The following is a 21,107-nucleotide window of genomic DNA, read 5'->3' as shown; positions in this document are numbered from 1 at the left end:
AATAAAGTTATGTCATAAAACTTAAAATTTCATGAATGAGTTATTCCCAGAAGAATATGTGCTGTTTTAGAATATGGTTAACCCGTAAAGCAGAGACAGGTAGATGAACTGGTGGAAATACAGCTTATATCTTGTCCTGCTGTGCATCCCACAGGGAAGATCTGAGAACAAGAATCCTCTGAAGTCCATAGGAGCTCGGTTTTGCCAATGTACCCCAAGTGCTGGGGAACCACAGTTAATAGCTTAAAGAGGATTCTTTTTTTGGATAAATTTTTCTTTGAAAATGTTAGTTTCTCAAGTATACAGGAAAGCAACCACACTTTCAAATGAACATGGATAACTTCATTTCCTAAGAAAACATTTAAGGAAAATTTAACTAAGTGTATTATTTTATAGCTCATTAATTATTAAAGTTATTTATAAAATAATCAATTATACTTTGAAAACAGGAATGCTAATGCTGATTTAGTTAAAAAAAACTAAATTTATAAAAATGTTGTAATCTTCAGCCAAAATGTTTTTGGTGAAGGCAGATTTGTCATTTTATACATAATGAAAGTAGTAATCCCAGAATAAAAAATAATCTAATGTATATATGAGCATATTTAAGGATATGCTTGGAAGCTTCCCATTTCTGTTTAACAAACATGCTCCCTGTGGAACCTGAGGTGCCCTGAGAGGAACAGCACATCTCTGATGTAGGTGGGCGCTCTCTGTCTCTTCTTGCACTGTCCCATGCATCATTTCTTAATTTACAATTTTGAAAGTGTAGCTAACCTCAAATCTAATTACTGACTCAAAATGTTGATTTCAAAATATTTAAAATTTGAAAGTAACACCGCATTATTATTTATTTTTTTATGTTTATTTTTTTTTGTTTGCATTATTATTTAAATACTTCTGAAACAGTTCTTTTATTATTTCTGTTTTCCATGCAATCTGTTCATGGCATGGTGGCTCAGCAGTATATACTTTTTTGGGGGTGGGAGGAAGAGATCTAAGAACATTGGTAGGAAGACAAAAGGACATATTCAGCATATTCAGCATACAAAGCAGCTAGTATCAGGTCTCTGAAATTTATTCTTATACAGCTCAGTGGACATATTTGAGAATCTTCAAATGATAAGACAAACTTGTTTTTGCTTTTTTTAACCTGAAGTAATCACTGCAAAATGTGAAAACAGCAGGTTTCTCAATGAGGATTTCATTCATTCATTCATTCATTCATTCATTCATTCATTCATTCATAAGAGACACACAGAGAGAGACAGGTAGAGACACAGGCAGAGGGAGAAGCAGGCTCCATGCAGGGAGCCTGACGTGGGACTTGATCCCTGGTCTTCCGGATCAGGCCCTGGGCTGAAGGTGGCGCTGAACCGCTGAGCCACCGGGCTGCCCTCTTAGAGGGTTCTTATGGATATTGTGCTGTCCGTGATCCAACGAGGGACCTGATGAAGACACAGGCTAAAGACATACTTAATACTGGTGTCTAAGAACAGCTAAGACAGGGTTCCAGGTACCAGCCCAGAACAAGTTATGAGTGTGGGTGGCAATGGGCTGTGTGTACGTTACATTTAACTGTAGCTATGTTTGTGTGCAGTTCCCAGTAGATTTCATCATCCAGGCAAGAATATGACTGACTTAGATCAAGGCTACAGAAAAAGGGCTTACATCAGTCAAAAAAGCATGCTTCAATAGCTTGAGCACATAATTATGGAGTAGGGAGTACAAAAGAACCCAAGTAAATATCACTTTTAGCTACATTGGGCACTTTGGTTACACTTCTTACTCCAGTTAATGTGTATTTTCTACTTGTACTCTAAGAATTTAGCTATAAAAGTATAGTTAGAAAAAAAAAAAAGTATAGTTAGTATTATACCAATCCCGTCTTCAAGGGATTTTATTACATTCTCATTAACCCTTTCTTCAAACTGGAATGTGCTTCCCTTAAGCTATGACCTCATACACGAATGTTACATATAAGCATGTCTGTGTACGTGCTTGCATATGCATGCACACACACTCTCACACACACAATTTCCTCTGGCTAACACATTTAATTCCCTTAGACCCTCTGTTCTCTGATTTTATCTTGCAAGTATTTTTCCATATCATCTCTTAATTAAATTATTGTTCCTTCTACTCACCCTCAGAAATTATTCCAAACTTGTTCAAACTCCTATTAAGAAAGTGCACATTTACAGAAATTTTGATTCTGTCCATAATTGGAATAAAATAATATTGACATTATTTGAAGCCCTCTCAAGGTGGATGGTGCGTGTGTGTGTGTGTGTGTGTGTGTGTTTTAAGATTTCATTTATTTATTCATGAGAGACACGGAGAGAGAGAGAGGCAGAGACACAGGCAGAGAGAGAAGCAGGCCCCCTGAGGGAGCCCGATGTGGGACTCGATCCCGGGACCCCAGGATTGCGCTCTGGGCTGAAGGCGGCGCTAAACCGCTGAGCCACCCAGGGATTCCCTCAAGGTGGATTTTGAATTGATTTCTCAGAGGCTGCCAATAACAAGTTTCACAGACTATTGTTTTGACTCTGTCAGCCCCCCAAAAGAACACAATGCTAGTCATGGTTCTCTCAGGGGACACAGTAAGCTAGGACCCAGGCCACACTGAGAAGATGACAGAGATCTATAGTTGTCGATTAAGTCCCCTGTGATGAGTGTGGGATCTTTAATTGGAACTAAGGTTCTGGAGTCAGAAAGCTTCAGGTTGAAAAGATTTCTTTGATAATTTATTAAGCATGATATGATCAAATTTGGCCCTCTCTGATATGTTTTTTTTTTCAAACTCAAAAATATAAATGTTAAGTATGTTAAATGTGAACTGCAGAATTTCCTTCTAAGAAAATAAACCATATGCTCTTCTCCACCCCCAACTCCTAAAACAGCTCCAAGGGAAAATATTTTTGTTCCATTGATTAAATGGATGACTTTTCAGTTGCAAAAGGGATGAAAAGAATTTCACATTTGGGCTTCTAAAGATTAATTCTGCATTTTGAGAAAGATACATATGAGTTTTACTAGATAATCCTCAACTGAGCAAGAAATAATTTTATAACCCTTCCTTTAGAGTTTTGAGCTCACTTTATCAATGAAACAAGTGCTATCAAAATGCAGGTAACAGTGTGAGTTCCTAGCCTTCCCACAGAAGACAGTATAACTAAAGAGGAGGAAGATATTTAATATCTGTATAGTGTTTCAGAGCTCCTAGCATATGTTCATACTCGACTCTCAACAGTTTTGTGAAGAAGGCAGGGAAAGTGCAAACTGTCTTTTACAGCTAAGGAAACTAAGCCTTGGAGAAATTAAGTAACACGTTGCTCTAATTTATAGGTAGTAGAACTAGGCTTTCTGATTCTCAATTCAGTACTCTTTATTACCTTATGTATAAAGAGGATAAAATAGAGTATATTTACAATAAAAAATTAGTAAAAGAATAGTAGTTCTAGTAAACAACAAAAAATGGAGTAAGAAATTTTAAAATATATATGTAATACTGGTGCTTAAAAAATATACGAAGATGCAACTGGAGCCCTAAGGGATTTTGAACAAAACTGTTAAGCAGCAATGGTCACAACTATCTTCTGATTCACAAATAAGAATGACTAGAAAAATAACAGGATGAAAAGGAATGAATCCAGGAAATGAGAAGAGAGGAGAGTTTTTTAGGATAACTGGTCTTATGTTGGAAAAGGAAGAAGGTGGGGGAAATGGAGTTAGTGATAGTGTGGATAGTACGGAGTAAAAATCTGAAATAATTAGGCTGTGAGTAGAATGAGGTGGGGAGAGAAATAATTGGGGATGGTGGGGGGTATTCATGATGGTGCTGATTAGATAAAAAATGACCACAGTGTAGTGGAGATGCAAGAGACACCAGTGGTACCATCACCCAGACAGCCTCGCTAGAGCCCAGAACCAATGGACCTGGAGAGGGGGCAGTGCAGAAGTAAGCTGTATGGGACCTCAGCTGAAGGCAGACACAACTAATCATTTCTAGGACATGGTTAAATGACATGTTTTAGGAGGGAAATTCTTATGTTAATTGAAATGTATTTGGACTTCACTTTGTAAGAGTTTTTCCTTATTGGTTATACTGAGCTTCTTGAGGGCAGAGACCATACTCTGTTTATCCTGGGATTTTCAGAGCCCGGCATAATGCTTGGTGCATTAATGTTTACGGAGTGAAGGAACTCCTGACTACCTAACCACTTGAGGACAGAAATTATGTTTGTATTTAAAGAAGTCTTTTATATCTTCTCATACTGCACGAGGTTAACACCCAGAGCACAAAAGTACACAGTGGGTGGTCAATTAATGCTTAAAGAATAAGCAATACATCACCAGGCAAGAGAATGTTATCAGCAGTGGGCACAATGTAATGGAAAAAGTGGTCTCTGGAAGTAGAATAGGAAAATTAACAAAGAAGGAATAGTAGTAGATCTGATATGAGGGCAGATACAACATGGTATTTAATTTGTCATTACGAATCTATTTAAAAATTTTAAAGTGCTTTGATAATAAATTACAAAGAACTTTCCCATAGGTGGGCAGGGGGATGGGCTAAATGGGTGATGAATCTTCAGGAAGGCACTTGCGATGAGCACTGAGTGTTATATGTGAGTGATGAATCACTGAATTCTATTCCTGAAACTAGTATTATAGTATATGTTAACTAGCTGGAATTTAAATAAAAATTTGGAAAAAGAAAACCCAAAGTACTTTACTATATAGAATTTTGTTTACATCTGTCTAATGTACAAAGCTGTGGGTCATTGGTGGAAATTTTAGAAAGATGATGTTAAGCAATCTGGATGATCCCACCTTTGTGTAATAAAGATTATCTTTGGATACTAGAATACGCTTCTCAAATACAAAATTAGAAATTTTATTGGTGACCACGAAGCACAATTCGGTTAATATCAATTGTTAGATACCTATGATAGCCAATACAGTCATGGTCACGTGACTTGTAAAGGTGCTTCCCAGATAGATGGCTCTAATGGAATTATAAAATGAATCCTATTTTGAAAACAGGCCTTTTGCAGGTTTTACCTATTTTGCTTAGAATATGATTTCTCAGAGAAGTAATCTAGTACTCATTATGTTTACCTATTTTAAGAAAAGAAAAAGACCTTCCTGATTGTCCCTAAACATAGATATCCAAAGTGCATTAGAATGTGTAAGGGCAAGCAGCCAGGCAATGTAGATAGAATGTCAGAATGCCAGTTCAACACACTCTCTCTCTCTTAGCTTAAACTCTTAATTTAAAAGGTTTTGTAGCTTAATCAATCTTACTATATTTTCCTTGGCACCAGGAATTTTACATTATTACACATGAATATAAATTAGAAGTAGGATTAAAAATGAAGTTATCCTTTAATGAATTTCGGTATTTATTGATATAAAGCAGACTTCTAAGAGAGTCATTCTAATGGTAGTTAATAATTAGTTCTTATCGGCCATTCTAAATATATTTTGACCCACAGAGAACTATTTTAAATTCACCACGACCTAAAATGTACTTAGGTATTCTTTCGAAAAAAATACATGCATCTTAGCAAAAGATTAATTTTAAATACTCAAACTACAAAGGAGGAAAAATGGAGACACAAGCTATTGGAAGGTCTCTTTCCTACCTGTATTAATATAATTTTCTTCTAATTACTTTCCTATTCTATTTTGGGGAACTAGAATAATGATTGAGGACATCAGCATTCCATAATATAGGTTTGAAACACAAATGAAATGTACAAATGCAATGCCCTTATAGCATATACCAACTTTTTCAAATTTGCCTCTTATTATTTTGCTCTAGACTTCTTTACATTTTCAAAAGATTACCTACACTATGTCAATTTGCGTTATAAATAAGTGACATCATAAAGGTAATTAAATTGGTTTTACTGGGGTATCAATTAATTATGTATACAGTATGTCCTGTAAATGCATCTTACCATGTTAAAAAACTCATTTTACCCTTTCTTATTATATGCATTGATATTTTTAACTTTCACTTAGTTTTATCTGGACCTCTACTTTCAAATGCTTGTTCAAGAACAAAATTCATAGGATTATTCTAATAATCTTAATAAGGGTTCCATGTGGAATAAAATACAAATAAAAAACAACATAGACAATATATAATACTCACCTTGGAAATGCTATCCATATCTCCTGAGCCTGAAACAAAATATGAAAAGAAAATCTTTATTAATGATTTCATGTATAAATTATTTCTCTAAAATAAATAAAAACAGTACACTCTTTGTATTTTCCATTATAAATCTCCTGAATTTTTTAATCTTAAAAAGTTTTAATCTTAAAAAATTTCTTTTCTCTTATACTGTATGGTAAATAAGTATCATCTGATGGCAAATGAAAGGATGAGTTGCATCTCTAGCTCCCAATCATCTTTTTTTGTTTAGTTTAGGCAGGATGAAGGAAACTATTGTTATCATAAATTCCTGAAAATGAAATATTAGATCACTTACTAATCCTATTCAATTCCAATTTTTAAAATGTATATACATATGTGTATGTCTATATAGAGAGAGCAAGAGAGAGAGAAATATATTTTCTAAAATTATGCTTCTAAATTTGATAAAATATAAGATGGACATCTGCAATAATATCTAATACTAGTCTGAGCCATATTTTACTATAATAACCAAAGCAAAGAATTTTTAATAATATTAAAAATTTGACAGCAATCAATATTCATGCTGATACATCAAAAGTAAGAATGTCTTCAAAATATACTGTAATTTTATGTTGATTCATAAATTACAATATTATTTAAAATAATACTGTAATTTTATGTTGATTCTTGGGAGAAGTGAACAATCAATACTAATTTCTATCCTAGAGAATAATATAACTGAAAATCTTCTAACTATGACCAAATATCATCCTTTCTTTTGAATAATTTTATAAATTAAAGGATTCAAAAATGAATTATATTGCAATAAATTAAAAAATAAAGTTCTAGAATAGTGCTAACCAGTAGAGCTTTGTGTGATGATGGAGATGTTTCTCTATGCTGTTCATTATGGTAACCATTAGCTATGTGTGGCTATTGACATTTGATATGTGGCAGTGCAACTGAGGAAGTAAACTTCATATTTTATTTAATTTTAAGTTAAAATTAGTCACCCATGGCTAGTGGCTACCAGAATTGGAGATTTTGAAATCTAGGCAAAATATAAATGTATGTAAAATAAGTATGAACCTTAAAAGCTCAAAAGCCTATCAATGTGTTGCAAATAATTTCTTGATTATTGAAGTTACACAGCTTTTCAAAGTCTCAGAGGATGGCATTTGGGTGGAGTCCTGAAATCTGTGTATAACTTGTTACAGGAATAGTTAGTTACTCCAACCTAAGTAAAAGGTGGTCCCTTTCCAAAAGAAAAAAAATTATCATAAGCCTCTACCCTCACTGTCAACTTTTAGTTTCTGATAATGTTATTTAAACATATAAAAGATAAAATAAATGCATAAACCAATAAATTTTTGGTTTTGGTTTTGCATTTGGTCTGCCTGTACATACAGTGTACCGTGTGGCCTAGTCAGGTGGGTGCCACTTATCTCTATTCCTCACTATAGTGAAACTTTTTGTTCATCTTGAAGATATTTGGCTTCATTTGGTAAGAAAGCATCGTTTATGAAGTATGTTTCCAACCATTAGTCACAGTCCTAGAACTCAGCTTCATCACGAATGCAGAGTATGTGCCAATGTTCTCTCTTAAATTAAGAGAATTGTTCAGATTATTCAGAATATGATTGCCAATTTTGTTTTTAAAAGAGATAAACATTAGAAAACAAAAACAAACTTAAGAAATTCTTGCAGAGAACATAAATTCCTCTGAGATTGTGTCTGTAGACCTTTGGAGACAAACCAGTTGGGAAGATACTGTAGTCCTCCAGGTGGGGGATGTATGATTATGTGCCCAGAACAGCAGTATCTCTTTTACCCAAAAACACTCAGATTTTGATATATTAAACACTTGTGAATAAGAACTAAGAACAATTTGACACTTCTGATTTTCAAATGATCTCCTGTCATCATGACTAATATACTGTAAAATAGTCAGTGAAAGTTGAAATATTTTAAAATAAATTCCTGTGTACAAAAGCACTTTGCAAACTGCAATATCCACTATGTAGAATTAAGGTTTTGTTTTGATTTCTAAACATTAAACTCAATATCCTTACCTAAAGAGCCATTCATGTGATGTGACTCCATTCCTCCTAATCCACCCATGGGGCCATCTGACCCGGGGCCCATTGGAAACTATTTAAAAAATGAAGAAAATTACTATGACCACGTTGAAAACAACTGTTTATCTCAATGTTACAATACCTATCTTTAACATTAGAAGATAATGCCACAACTTATTTTCATTTTCAAGTAATGGAGGTTTTTTCCAGCCTTATAGATTCTCAAACTGGACTGCCCTACTTCCTTCATACCATCTTTAGGCTAATCCTCATTCCTATCCCGATTTCTCTGCAGATATTCTCAACTAGAAAGCACATACATTTCAGTGCAAATGAGAAGATAAGCATTCTCTTCTATGCTCTTGACAGATTTTACTATTATAAACTAGAGATGATTCTTAAGAAGCTGCTAAAAGTATTGGCTTATTAATAAGAATAATTTAACATTTTTATGCCAACATTAACATTTTTCTTAGCAGACAATCTATCTTTGTTCAAACGAACATAATAAATAATTTCATCTTGCAGGTTAAATACATTTAGCTCCTTGGGGACAGTTCAATATAGTTAATTCTTGGCAGTCTCAACTATGTCAGTTCAATGACAATTGGACATTCTACAGCAGTTATAGTTAACATTCTTTAAAGTAGTGGGATTATTTTATTTTCAGTTGGAAGCCCAGCACAAAACAGAGGTGAACTGACATACTGTGGCAGAGCACGTGGAGAGGCCATGGCCTGCCCATTCAGTCTTTTTCCTTATCTCCTCGGAATACTCCTGAGGAAATCTAAACCCAGTCTGAAAACAAGTTATCTATAATTATCTTACGTTTACAGTTAAAAGAGCCTATTGAAAAACACTTGCTCTTAAAATTTCCCATGCCAAAAGCATCTCTTCCATGTTGTATGGTACAGAATACTGAATGTGGTGTGTGTGTATGTGTGTATTTATGTGTGTAGATGGGGTGGTGGTGTTTATTAATCACACAGGATTTTGGGAGAAAAACCACTGTCCTCAGCAGACATGTAACTGTATATAATCTATAATCTGTTTCTATATCTACCTATCTCTATTTGTTTGGAGGTAAGATGGCTTTCCATCACTGGGATCATAAAACTACATGCTTATACATTTTCCCAAGATATAATGCCAATTCTGTTGCCTAAAATTTTGTTGCTTAAAGTACACAGACGGATTTTCAGTAAACAACTTAGAATGAATACACACAAACACACCTCAAACAGTAGCTTAAAGAAATTAACTTTGAACTTACTATTTTATTCAGCTTTTGCCAAAACCATAGTTTAGATCTGGGCTGAGAAATTTGTGCTGGTAAGGCCAAAACCCCCTGAACTAACTTGGTTTGGTCCTTTTATCTGGGTCCTACAGTGTTTTCATAAGTTATGAAGACTACTGGTATATATGCTTGAAGCACATAAAACTGCAGTGCTAGCCCTTAGCAGGCATTTGCTTTTACTACCTCTGGCAGAGATGAATGACATTTGAAAAAGTGACATGTTCAGCTTCTACTTTTCTTGGATCTCTTATCTTTGTATCGAGTTAAAGGACCAGAATGGGACATACTTGGATGATGTCGGCTTAGCTGCCCACAGATATGTCTTCAGTACCATAGGCTCTGGGTTTCCTCTCTCACTCCCTCCATATCAAATATCAAGTTCTAAGATATGAAATTGTACTATGAAGAGGTTTTCTATGTTTTTGCTGAATTTCTAAAATAGCATTGTTCGCTATTCTATTCAATGTTTGTTAAGAGTGCTATGGAAAAACCTTTCAGACATTATTGACAGGAAATTGTTTCTTTTTTCCTGAAAGCCAATTTATTTGATTATATAAAGAGAAGAGTGATAACTGAAGGCAGTATTGCTTAACAGAAATAATATGCAAGCTGCAAATGCAAACTTATGTAAGTAAATTTAGATTTACTAGCAGCTATCTTTAAAAAGTAAAAAGAAACAGGTCAAGTTAATTTTAATAATATATTTTATTTATCCAACTCCTCAAAATGATCATTTCAACATGCAGTCAGTATGAAAATTTTAATGAAAAACTTTACATTATTTTTTTCATACTAACTCCTCAAAGTCTAGTGCATATTTTATATTTACAACAAACCTCAAACCTCAATTTTTTTAAAGGATTTTATTTATTTATTCATGAGAGACACAGAGAGAGAGGCAGAGACACAGACAGAGGGTTCCAAGCAAGGAGCCCGAGCGGGACTCGAACCTGGGAATCTGGGATCACGCTCTGAGCCAAAGGCAGGGGCTCAACTGCTGAGCCACTCAGGTGTCCCAACAAACTTCAATTTGGACTGGCCATATTTCAAGTATCATACTATAGTGGTTGGATTTGTTGCCTTTACTGCTAGGAAGCTTAATTATAATAATTATTTCATTCCTGTTTTTTGGCATAATTATGGAAAATTCCTTTTTTGTGGAATTCTTATTTTTATTTAATCCTGGCAATCTTATATTCATATATCTGCGTATTAACCATCCTGTTATATTTTTGTTAATATGTAGGTCTTATAAATTAATACTTTTCTAAGTGTGGAAAAATCACAACCATATGCTTTATTAAGAACACCCAAATTCTTTATGTAGAACTGCCTCATTTCCATATTTAAATTCCAGATTTCAAAACTCTAAAGAAAAACAAGTATATCCAACTTCCTAATTTATTTCAAGTTTATCAGGATAAAAGAAACAACCATAATGAAAAAATTGGTGATGCTAAAACTGAGGTTAGTATAAATGATTATATATTACCTATCATTTTTAAATAGTATTAATAAGTATGTAAAATTTGAGATAAAACTACACACCAACATTTTATAATTGATTAGGTTCAGCTTTACATTTAAGTTATACTGATACAAAATCTTTTGTTATATACATTTTTTAAAAAATGTTTTATTTATTTATTTAATTTTTATTTATTTGTGATAGTCACAGAGAGAGAGAGAGAGAGAGAGAGAGAGGCAGAGACACAGGCAGAGGGAGAAGCAGGCTCCATGTACTGGGAGCCCGACGTGGGATTCGATCCCAGGTCCCCAGGATCGCGCCCTGGGCCAAAGGCAGGCGCCAAACCGCTGCGCCACCCAGGGATCCCTTGTTATATACATTTTTTGTATTATGTTTTTTTTTAACCCAGAACATAGAAAGGATTTGATTTTTTTCGGTATCTAATAAGTTTCTGGGTAGTAAAATAGAAAGCTTAAGTGGTACTTAGGGATTGCTACAAAATCTTTTGTTATACATTTTATGTATTATGTTTTTTTTTTAACCCAGAACATAGAAAGGATTTGATTTTTGGGGATATCTGATAAGTTTCTGGAAAATAGAAAGCTTAAGTGGTACCTAGGAAATGGAGTGCACTTAGTTTGAGCCTTCAAATACATTAGAAAATTTATTAAAAATTCATATTTACATTAGGCCTGTTAGGTCCAGGAGGTACTGCATTCATTAAAGTATACATGTTGTCTCCAGAGTTGGTTGAATCTGAAACAAAATATTACTTAATTAACATCTTTCTTTATAATTATCACCCAAGTCAACACAAAGTAATAATCAAAGATGATCTACATTCATATACATATTAATAGCTAGCACTTGAAATAGTCATTACTAACGTTCAGAAACAAATACTTGTAAGTCATTTTCCAACTCAGAAATTATCATTCTGAGGTTGTAAATGGGAATATTTACCTACTATATTAGGAGTAATCCCTTGAATAATTCAGGTCAGAAGGAGCATTACTTTAAAAATCTAAAAAATTACAGGAAAGTCTGTCTTTTTTTAAAAAAAAACACGGATACTTTTAGATTTCACTAAACAATTTATATGTACAAGTATAACAAAAAAATCTCTTAAAATTCAGATTCAGTAGCTTTTCATTATTTCCTTAGGCTTCTTATACACCAATTTTAAAAATAGTTTATTTATCTTATAATGATTAATAGCTGGTGCAATATCCTGGCTTCATTCTAAACGAAAGAGAATAGGATAAGACTATACAATTGGAATGACAATTTCTCTTGCTTGAAGTAAAAGTCAGCTTCTTCCAGTATAACTTTTAATAAAATTTTTTTCATTCATTTTATTCTTGATACATTATAGTAAAAATGACTATAGTATATATCCATATAAAATATGTAACATTTTATATTTTTAAAAATTTACATTTCATATCTATGAGCTATTTCTAATTAAGTCTCTGAGTACATGTGTTTTTATCATGTATTACCTAGAGTGAAAGGCCAAATATTTTACATTCAGGAAATGGTTTTCTATTTCCTCATAATTATAGTTTTCTTAAATATAATGTATTAAGCCTCACTATTCTGAAAAAGAATATGTTTCAAATTTCTTGTACTGATACAAGGCAGGAGATAAAAATCATTTGCTTTCTCATGGCAATAAACCTTAGAGCAAGAAATGGGCAACTCCTTTTCCTTTTATTTTGAGATTGCTTAGTAGATCTTAAAAAGTTTATTATTTTAGTGTGTACTACTTAGAGAGTAAGTTAGATGTTGTTTATTGGTTGTTAGTGTACAGTGATTCATGAATCTAAATATTATTTTCCCATCTAGACTAATAGATCATTCCGCTGAAAATGCTGAGATGCCCACCTCAGATCTTGTTTGTACTAAGGTCCCCATCGACTCATGTGGCCTTAGCTATTTTTACATCCTTACGTCCATTATACTCCTGTCAACCCAAGCTGCTTGTTCTTTCCTGCATATGACCAACCTTCTGAATCTCTGTATTTTTGTTCTTACTTCCTCCAAGTATCTTCTTCCCAGCCTTGATCTACTGAAATTCTACTCACGACTCCAGATCCACTGCAAATGTTACCTCTTACATGAAATTTTGTTTTCTGCTATTTCCAAATTCATGAATGCTCTCCCATCATTGAATTCTCCTTTGCATTCTAGTTAATGTTTTGTCTTATTCTTGTCCTGCTTCCAACAAGGCTATAATAAGTTCATTGAGAGAAGGAAAGGGACCATGTCTTATACTGTGTGCCACACACAATAAATATCTGCTGACTGAGATTTAACTAATGGGATATACTTTAATCCTATAAAAACGTATCTTTCAGAAATCCTGGATTGCTTCTTAAACATAGGAAATCTTCAAATGGCTTTTCATCTTTATTAGCCTTACTAATTTTATTTAACTGATTTTAGTAATTAATTTGGAAAGGAAATGTGCTGTATATTTTAAATATGTAAAAGGAAAAATAAATGTATTGCTTTTAATACCAATCAAAAACGTAATTTCATCTAAAAAACATGGAGAGGAATAAGGTTGGCATTTTCTAGAATACATCTGACATCTTTTTATATACAGAAAAACTTTATAGATTCTGGAACCTGTTTTTTGCGGGGAGGGTATTGGCTTCATATTGGAGGAATGACTGTGAAAAGGATGCATCCGCAGGAGTATGCACAAGGCTAGGAAGACATACTGGTGCAATTTCTGGCTTGAGAGGATAAAGTGTATTCAGATTACATATCAACTGCAAAGTTTAGTGGTTTCTCCAAAAAATTTCTCTTAAATTGTAGTGCAGTGGTTATTAATCATATGCTATCTTCATAAACTAAACATTAATTTCACCATACAAGAATGCAAATGTGGGCAAGATGTTCAATTCACATAATTCCATCTTGAATGAACTCTGTTTCACTTCAGTGAAGATGTTCTGAGGACAGAAATCCATGAAATGTTTATGATAATATCCAAAGAGTTAGTGAAGCAAAGCAAAATTTTGTGTTAATTATCAGATTGATGGTTTTTCAAAATTAAAGATTCAAAACTTAAAAATGACTATTTATTGGTAGGATTAGTGATATTTAATTTCAAGCTCCCATACATCTTAGATTTCAACAATCCAGCTAAGAACATATGGATTGAACAGTGCAACATGATTAAAAATTTTTCCTAATTATAAAACTTTCCCATCTATTTTATTACCCAAAAGTTAACACTGTCCTAGCCTATTTCTTTGTTTTCTACTTTCTACATTTCTGTTTTATATATTTTTTAAAATAAAATTGGGATCATATTGTACTGAATCATGAACATTTATTCTCCACGTTATTAAAAATTCTTTGATAATAATTTTAATGACTACATAGTATTCCATAAAAACTAATTTAACTTCACTAAAATTGCATTAGGTTTGAAGGTTGTATCTGCTATTTTAGTATTAACCACAACAAATGAGTATCCCTCTATATAAATCTTAGGTTGTGTCTCTAATCATTTCTCATAGAAAGATTATAGAGGCAAGTGGTGTGAACTTTTTCATGGCACTTGATAGGTGTTGTTCGAGCCATTTTAGGAGGGCTGTACCACAGTAAACTCCTACCATTACAGTCTTCAAGAAACAACACATTTAATAGTCTATAATAAAGTCTCAAAAAGAAAGGACAAAGCTATTTAAAATCTTCCTATGAAATGATTATAGAAATATTGAGACATTTTAGTTTACCAAGATTAAAACAAAAAAATACTCCTTCCACTACATAGTGACGTTTAGCTAATATATATACATACAGATGTGTAAGCATATCTACAGCCATGTTGGTAAGATAATGGTGGGTCTGATTAAACCTAATGGATCTATGTATATTTCATGTGTCACTTATGCAGAATTTTTTAAGTTGTGAGATTTAGATTTTTTTTTCACAGTCTCAAGGAATCTTTTTGTCAGATAAATTATTGGGCAATTCATATAGATTAACACCATTTGCATCCTGATTGTATCTGCTACCCACACAACAGGAATTTTCTACATGCTTAAAGTAATTGGACGATAGTTATTGAAGAACCCTGTTTCTTCCCACTTGCTCCCTGTCATCTATTTCTGTTACCATCAATGAGATAATGAATACTACTAACCTTCCATCATAACAATTTTTGTATTTTGTAATTTATTCTAATAATCAAATGCCCATGTGGCTAGTGTGATTACAATACCTGCTGGACTAGGCATGATGGGTGTTCCTGGTGGCCCTCCACCTCCTGGAGGACCCTAAATAATTATACAAAATTTCAGTAAAAATAAGGCATTTCATGAAACAATATAAGGAAAAACAGAAGAAAAGTTAGACTTATCTATAATAATCCAATTTGAAAATCACAAAGGAAATATATTTTCTCCATAATTTATTTTCTTTGAATGTACAATCATTTCAACATTATGCAAATATAATTTAGCTTAAATATGTTGAGACTGTTTTGACAAGTTTCCAAAAACAATGAGCCTTTAACACTGATTTATTATTCATGACTTAATCACATCAGGTATAATGAGGTTAAGGAGAAACCATTTATTGGGGCCTTTACAAATCCATAAAACAGAATCATTCATGTGTATCTGTGATTTAGTTTATTATAATTTTCTTATGTTTTGTATCATGATTTTTTTATAGAAAGCTAAAAACTCAAAGATATTCATATGTTTAAAAAAATACACTGATGCTATTTCTTTCTCTTTTGGTATCAACTATTACACTTCCAGAGCATTGAACCTTCTGCTATCACAACAATTAGAAATGGGAGGCAGTGCTGACTAATGCTGTGGGTTACTAATCGATCTGAAATGGAAATTAGGTGATTCTAAGGTTAATTCAGTTATTTCAGACAACCAAAATGGATAACTCCGGCAAAGGGTTTTAGAATTTTTCAGATGTACAGTAATTAATCTGGATAAATTACTAAGTGGATACATTTGTACTTCATTCTGAATGTATAGACACAGCCCACTAATTATTTCAAATGATATATATACTATTTAAAAAATAATTTAAATTTCCTTTCAAATAAATTCATAAAACTATATATTAGGCTTATTCTCAAGTGATTTAGGAAAAAAAAACAGGTTCTACCCACATCTTCTTACTTTCATTTTTGCTTCATAGTGAATGTGAAAAAAGTGAGGCTTTCTTAGTTTGTACAGCATAAGAGGACATTGAGCCCTAAGTTCACAGATCCAAAAACAGTGTGTGCTTTTTACTACGCTCATAAAACATTATTTCTACGGAGAGTAAAATGCTCATCGATCTTCAGACCTCCTTTTTTTTCCCACCCCAGTTAGCCACCACCTCCAAAATTTCTTTAGGAAAGATTTTCCTTTTTATCATTTTATCTTTGCTCTTCTGGTAGGCATTTACTCCTAAATATTATAACAATTTATCTTCCATGGCCACCCCGAGACGCAGCAAGGATTATAATGTGATGATGGTGAAAAAGTCATTTGAAAGTTCAAGAACTCGTGTAAGACCTGTTAATTTGACTTGACGTGTGTATGAATTAGTGGAAAATTTTAACATGTACTAAATAATAGTAAGAAGAAAAATAAGTGTTTTCAATTTCTTAATTCTTTTCTTTTAAGAAAAAATCCCTTAAAACTCCCCCCGCCTCCCCACTCACTCCCAATCACTAGTCATTATTCTGATTCTCTTTATGATTGGGGGAAAAAGTTTAATGTCTTCCTAAACTTTGAGTGTGGTGAGTGGAGTGAGGGAAGGGATGTAGATTATTCTTCGGGAGAACTGCAAATTCAAGCTTATCATTGTGTAACTCGGGATGGCTTTCTTCATGATTGGACACAGTGTATTGTATTGGTTTACAGAAACATATGCTGTAGTAAAACACAGTACTCAGGGCAATTTTGGCCAGATTGATAACTGTTTCACTAATGAATATCAACATATGTAGTGAGGTTGGCAGACGAAAAACTCAATACATATCAGATGTTCACTTCTTGGCCAATACACAGGGGCTCTTCTTAACATCTGGACAACTATTTCATTGCCCAAATAAAACATAACATCAAATCTTATGAGCAAACAATCCCAAATGTACTTACTACATAATTCCCAGGAGATGCTGAAGAGTATGGTATCTGGAATGTGAACAGGACAAAGAAATATATATTTTGATTCATGTGACAGTATGGAGACTTACCTAAAATGAACTATTTTCTGACTTTTATCAAGTTTTAAAATGTATCACAAAGGATGCTGAAGAATAAAGGCATTTATAACTGTAGAGTGCTAGAAAAATGAATAAATGCAGCATAAATTTAAATTTATAAAAAAGAGTGGATTTAGGTCAAGAGGAATTTAGATGGAATTACAGCCTCAAGTTATACTGGTTTCAGGGCAGCTGTACTCACTGCTTGATACTAATGGCACTTATTCTGTAATTAGAAAGATATATATTTGTGCAGCTAAAAACCAGAAACCAGAGTTTTCAAATTAATAGCTTTTACAGATGCAACTCCTAACTTATGTGCATTCTGGAGTACATTATTGTTATTTTTAAGATAGGTTTTAGGCTACTACATTCATGTGGTATGGGTCAATACTTTATCTGCAGACCTCATGTTTCCCCCTTTCTTTTCTAATTAGCTACGAGAAAATAATATAATACATAAATAAATGTAAAAAGATAATTTGTATAGATCAGACGGGTAACAAATTCTTTCTCTTCTAAATCAAGCTCTTAACCAAACTCTTTTCTAGAGATTACAGAGCGTTAATACAACATTGTTGTCATAATTTAAGAAATGAAAACTATAAAACAGATACTTAAAACTAAGCCCTTGAGTGTGGAATATTAATAAAGAGAGCTAAATCCAAATATTTTCTTTTTTCACAGTAGCTCACTAGTTCACTTGCATGAAAATTCTGCACATCCAGAGGAGATATTTTTGCATTATTCTGGAAAAGGCCAATAAACTACTACATTCTTTGAGGCAGACAGCCAGAAATGGACCAATAGAGTAGTGAAAAGATGATAATATCTTTACTCTAAACCCTCACTCTATCTCAACACCTTCCATATAATTAAACATAAAAATAATATGAAACTATAAAGCAAGAAGGAAGTATAACAAAGTTATGATTTTCCTTTGATGAATAATTCTTTGAGAGGAAATATTTAATATTATCTGAAAATTCTCTCCTTGTTTGGTGTCCATGCTTAGCTTTAAGCACGGACCACATGCCTCCGAGGCCCCTGCTTGGTCTGCCTACGGGTAATTCAGCCCTGTGGATGGCCATTACCAACCTATCCAGCATCACTAATGATGAGGATTACTTCTACTAGCAGTACTGAGATTTTTAAGATTTTATTTATTTATTCATGAAAAACACAGAAAGAGGCAGAGACACAGGCAGAGGGAGAAGCAGGCTCCCTGCAGGGAGCCCTGATGTTGGATTCCATCCTGGAACTCTAGGATCCTTTCCTGAGCCCAAGGCAGACACTCAACCGCTGAACCACCCAGGCATGCCGGGGTACTGAGATCTTGATGGCCAGTACATTTACTAAACTCAGTGGCTGAATACAACTTTGCTCTCCTGGGCCCCTTTTAGTTCATGATCTACCATCCATCCATCTTCTGCTTCTTATTATTTTTTTAATTTAATTTAATTTAATTTAATTTAATTTAATTTAATTTAATTTTTATTTATTTACAATTGTCACAGAGAGAGAGAGAGAGAGAGGCAGAGACACAGGCAGAGGGAGAAGCAGGCTCCATGCACCGGGAGCCCGATGTGGGATTCGATCCCGGGTCTCCAAGATCGTGCGTGAGCCAAAGGCAGGCGCTAAACCGCTGCGCCACCCAGGAATCCCTGCTTCTTATTATTTTAAATATGTGCATTTGCTCTCTCCAAATCACAAACTTATCTTTTGGCTCCAGTTTTCATCTCCTTATAACTTTAACATCGGGTCTATGTTCTTCTGCCTCTCTCTCTTGCATGCCATCATTCTTTATCAACTTCAAAATATGATCTAACCATTCTTTAAATCTTTGGAACTTAGGGGCGCCTGGGTGGTTAAGCATCTGACTTCTTGATCTCAGCTCAGTTCTTGATCTCAGGGTCGTGAATTTAAGCCCTGCAGGAGTTCAAGCTCTGAATTCAAATAAATCTTTGGAATTTATACTTCGCCACCTTCCTTCACTTTACAATATTCTTCCCTCTCCTCCATTTGTGCATATGGCTACATCCTAGAAGTCTTTACACAGAGATCTAAATGACTCTCTTGCCTGACATCCTTCTTATTCCTTAGGACACTCACAGATATTATTTTATATTCCAATCAGAATCTCCTTCCAACACAATTTCTCCATGTTTATTAAGTCCATTATTTCCCTATTAGTTTCCTACTAAAATGCCTCTGCCCCTCCCCATGCCACTGTCAGCATTTTGTTTCTCTCTCCAATATTTTAAATTCATTATCCTAAAGCCTACTTTTTTAATTTCCATCTCTTTGATCACCCCCTAACCACCTTTTCTGTTTCATAGTAGAGATTTCCAGGAGAGAAATACAAAGCAAGGGACAAGTCCCAACATACAATCATGTTCTCCTATTTCAACCTAGTCTTCACTAATATCTGGAAGCATTTTGGCTTGGCTTTCATGGAAGCCCTGAAGCATTTTAGTGGTGTAGCAGTAAACTCAACAAACTCTGGGAGAAAAAAGTCCCGATCTGTAGCATTTGCCAATTTATGTGGTGTGAATAGTCCCACATGGAAGATTTCAAGCTACCAATGATTTAACAATTAGCTCAAAAAATCCTGCATAATTAACAATTGACTTTTGTGAGAGGGCTCTCATGGTGATTATAACATCCTGAGTTGCTAGTCTGCCCTGTTGTCATATATTAAAGCTATCAAATTCTTGCTATACACCTTCATCTTCAACTCAACACTCCATATTTATAATTAAAATTTTTATCCATTCATCCAGGTGGAAAAAAGATATTATTTCTGTTTGTTTCCAGAGCTAGTTCCTTCCAACCACCTCATTCTCCTAAGTCCTTGCTCCTTTTTAAATTTCTCCCTCTTCGTGATTCTTTCAAACACAGTTAAATACAATAAACACTTAAAAATACTTAAATTTGGGAAGCCTGGGCGGCTCAGTGGTTATGCATATCTGCCTTCGGCTCAGGGCGTAATCCTGGAGTCCCGGGATCGGGTCCCACATTGGGCTCCCTGCATGGAGGCTGCTTCTCCCTCTGCCTCTCTCTGTATGTGTGTCTCTCACGAATAAATAAATAAAATCTTTAAGAAATAATAATATAAAAATAAATAAAAATACTAAATTTATTACCTCATCTAGTTCAATTGCTTTCCATTAGTGTCCTGTCAAAGTTCTTTAATTTTGACTTATACTCATTGTTTCTACTTCAAATTCTTCCATGCTCTCATTAAAAGAAAAAGAACATTTAGGTTTCTACGCCTAGCAGCACTTTACTAAACCTGTGCTCTTGAATGTTACCAGTAGCATCTGACAGCCTAGTGTGAGAGACAGAAAATATAACAATATAGTTAGAAGAATTATGTGGGTACAGAAGACATTTGAGCTGGGTAACCGACTTACAGAGAATAAGTGACCACCAGAAAGACAAAGAGAAGGATCAACCTTAAAGGAAGGAAGGAAGGAAGGAAAAGAAAGAAAGAAGAAGAAAAGAAAATGACAGTATATAGTTTATTAGGGAAATGGTACATAATTGTATACAGCTGGTACAGTGTGGTACTTAAAGGAAATTGAAATAAATGATAAGCATATATGGTCAGACTGTAAATGAGTTTCTGCTGTAGTAAATATGGAGTCACTGGTTTTAGACCATGTTCAAATTTATATTTTAGTAAGATAACCCTAGACGTAACATGGAATATGAATACAAGTTAGGAGTCTATTGCAAAAGGTTGAGGCAAGAGATGATAGTGTTCTAGGCAGTGCTGATCAAGGTAAATTGGAGTAAGAAGATTTGAAAGACTTTTCACAAACGTCCTCGGCAGGGCATGGTGACAAATTAGGTGTGGTGGA

At 34.0% G+C, this 21,107-nt stretch overlaps 1 protein-coding gene across 11 annotated transcripts in view; it reads right to left on the bottom strand.

Moving 5' to 3' along the window:
• Positions 1 to 21,107, bottom strand: part of SSBP2 (single stranded DNA binding protein 2) — a 308,559-nt gene that overhangs the window by 8,857 nt on the left and 278,595 nt on the right. For all 11 annotated transcript variants that reach the window (XM_077866330.1, XM_077866340.1, XM_077866290.1 and 8 more), the window contains 5 exons: positions 17,135 to 17,170; positions 15,241 to 15,295; positions 11,683 to 11,753; positions 8,227 to 8,305; positions 6,167 to 6,195 (listed from right to left, as the gene is read on the bottom strand). In XM_077866330.1, the coding sequence (XP_077722456.1) occupies positions 6,167 to 6,195; positions 8,227 to 8,305; positions 11,683 to 11,753; positions 15,241 to 15,295; positions 17,135 to 17,170 (270 nt within the window). The remainder of the gene's footprint in view (positions 1 to 6,166; positions 6,196 to 8,226; positions 8,306 to 11,682; positions 11,754 to 15,240; positions 15,296 to 17,134; positions 17,171 to 21,107) is intronic.

This window comes from Canis aureus, chromosome 2 (genome assembly GCF_053574225.1).
Source record: "Canis aureus isolate CA01 chromosome 2, VMU_Caureus_v.1.0, whole genome shotgun sequence".
Taxonomy (NCBI): domain Eukaryota; kingdom Metazoa; phylum Chordata; class Mammalia; order Carnivora; family Canidae; genus Canis; species Canis aureus.
This window is presented reverse-complemented; position numbering and strand designations above follow the sequence as displayed.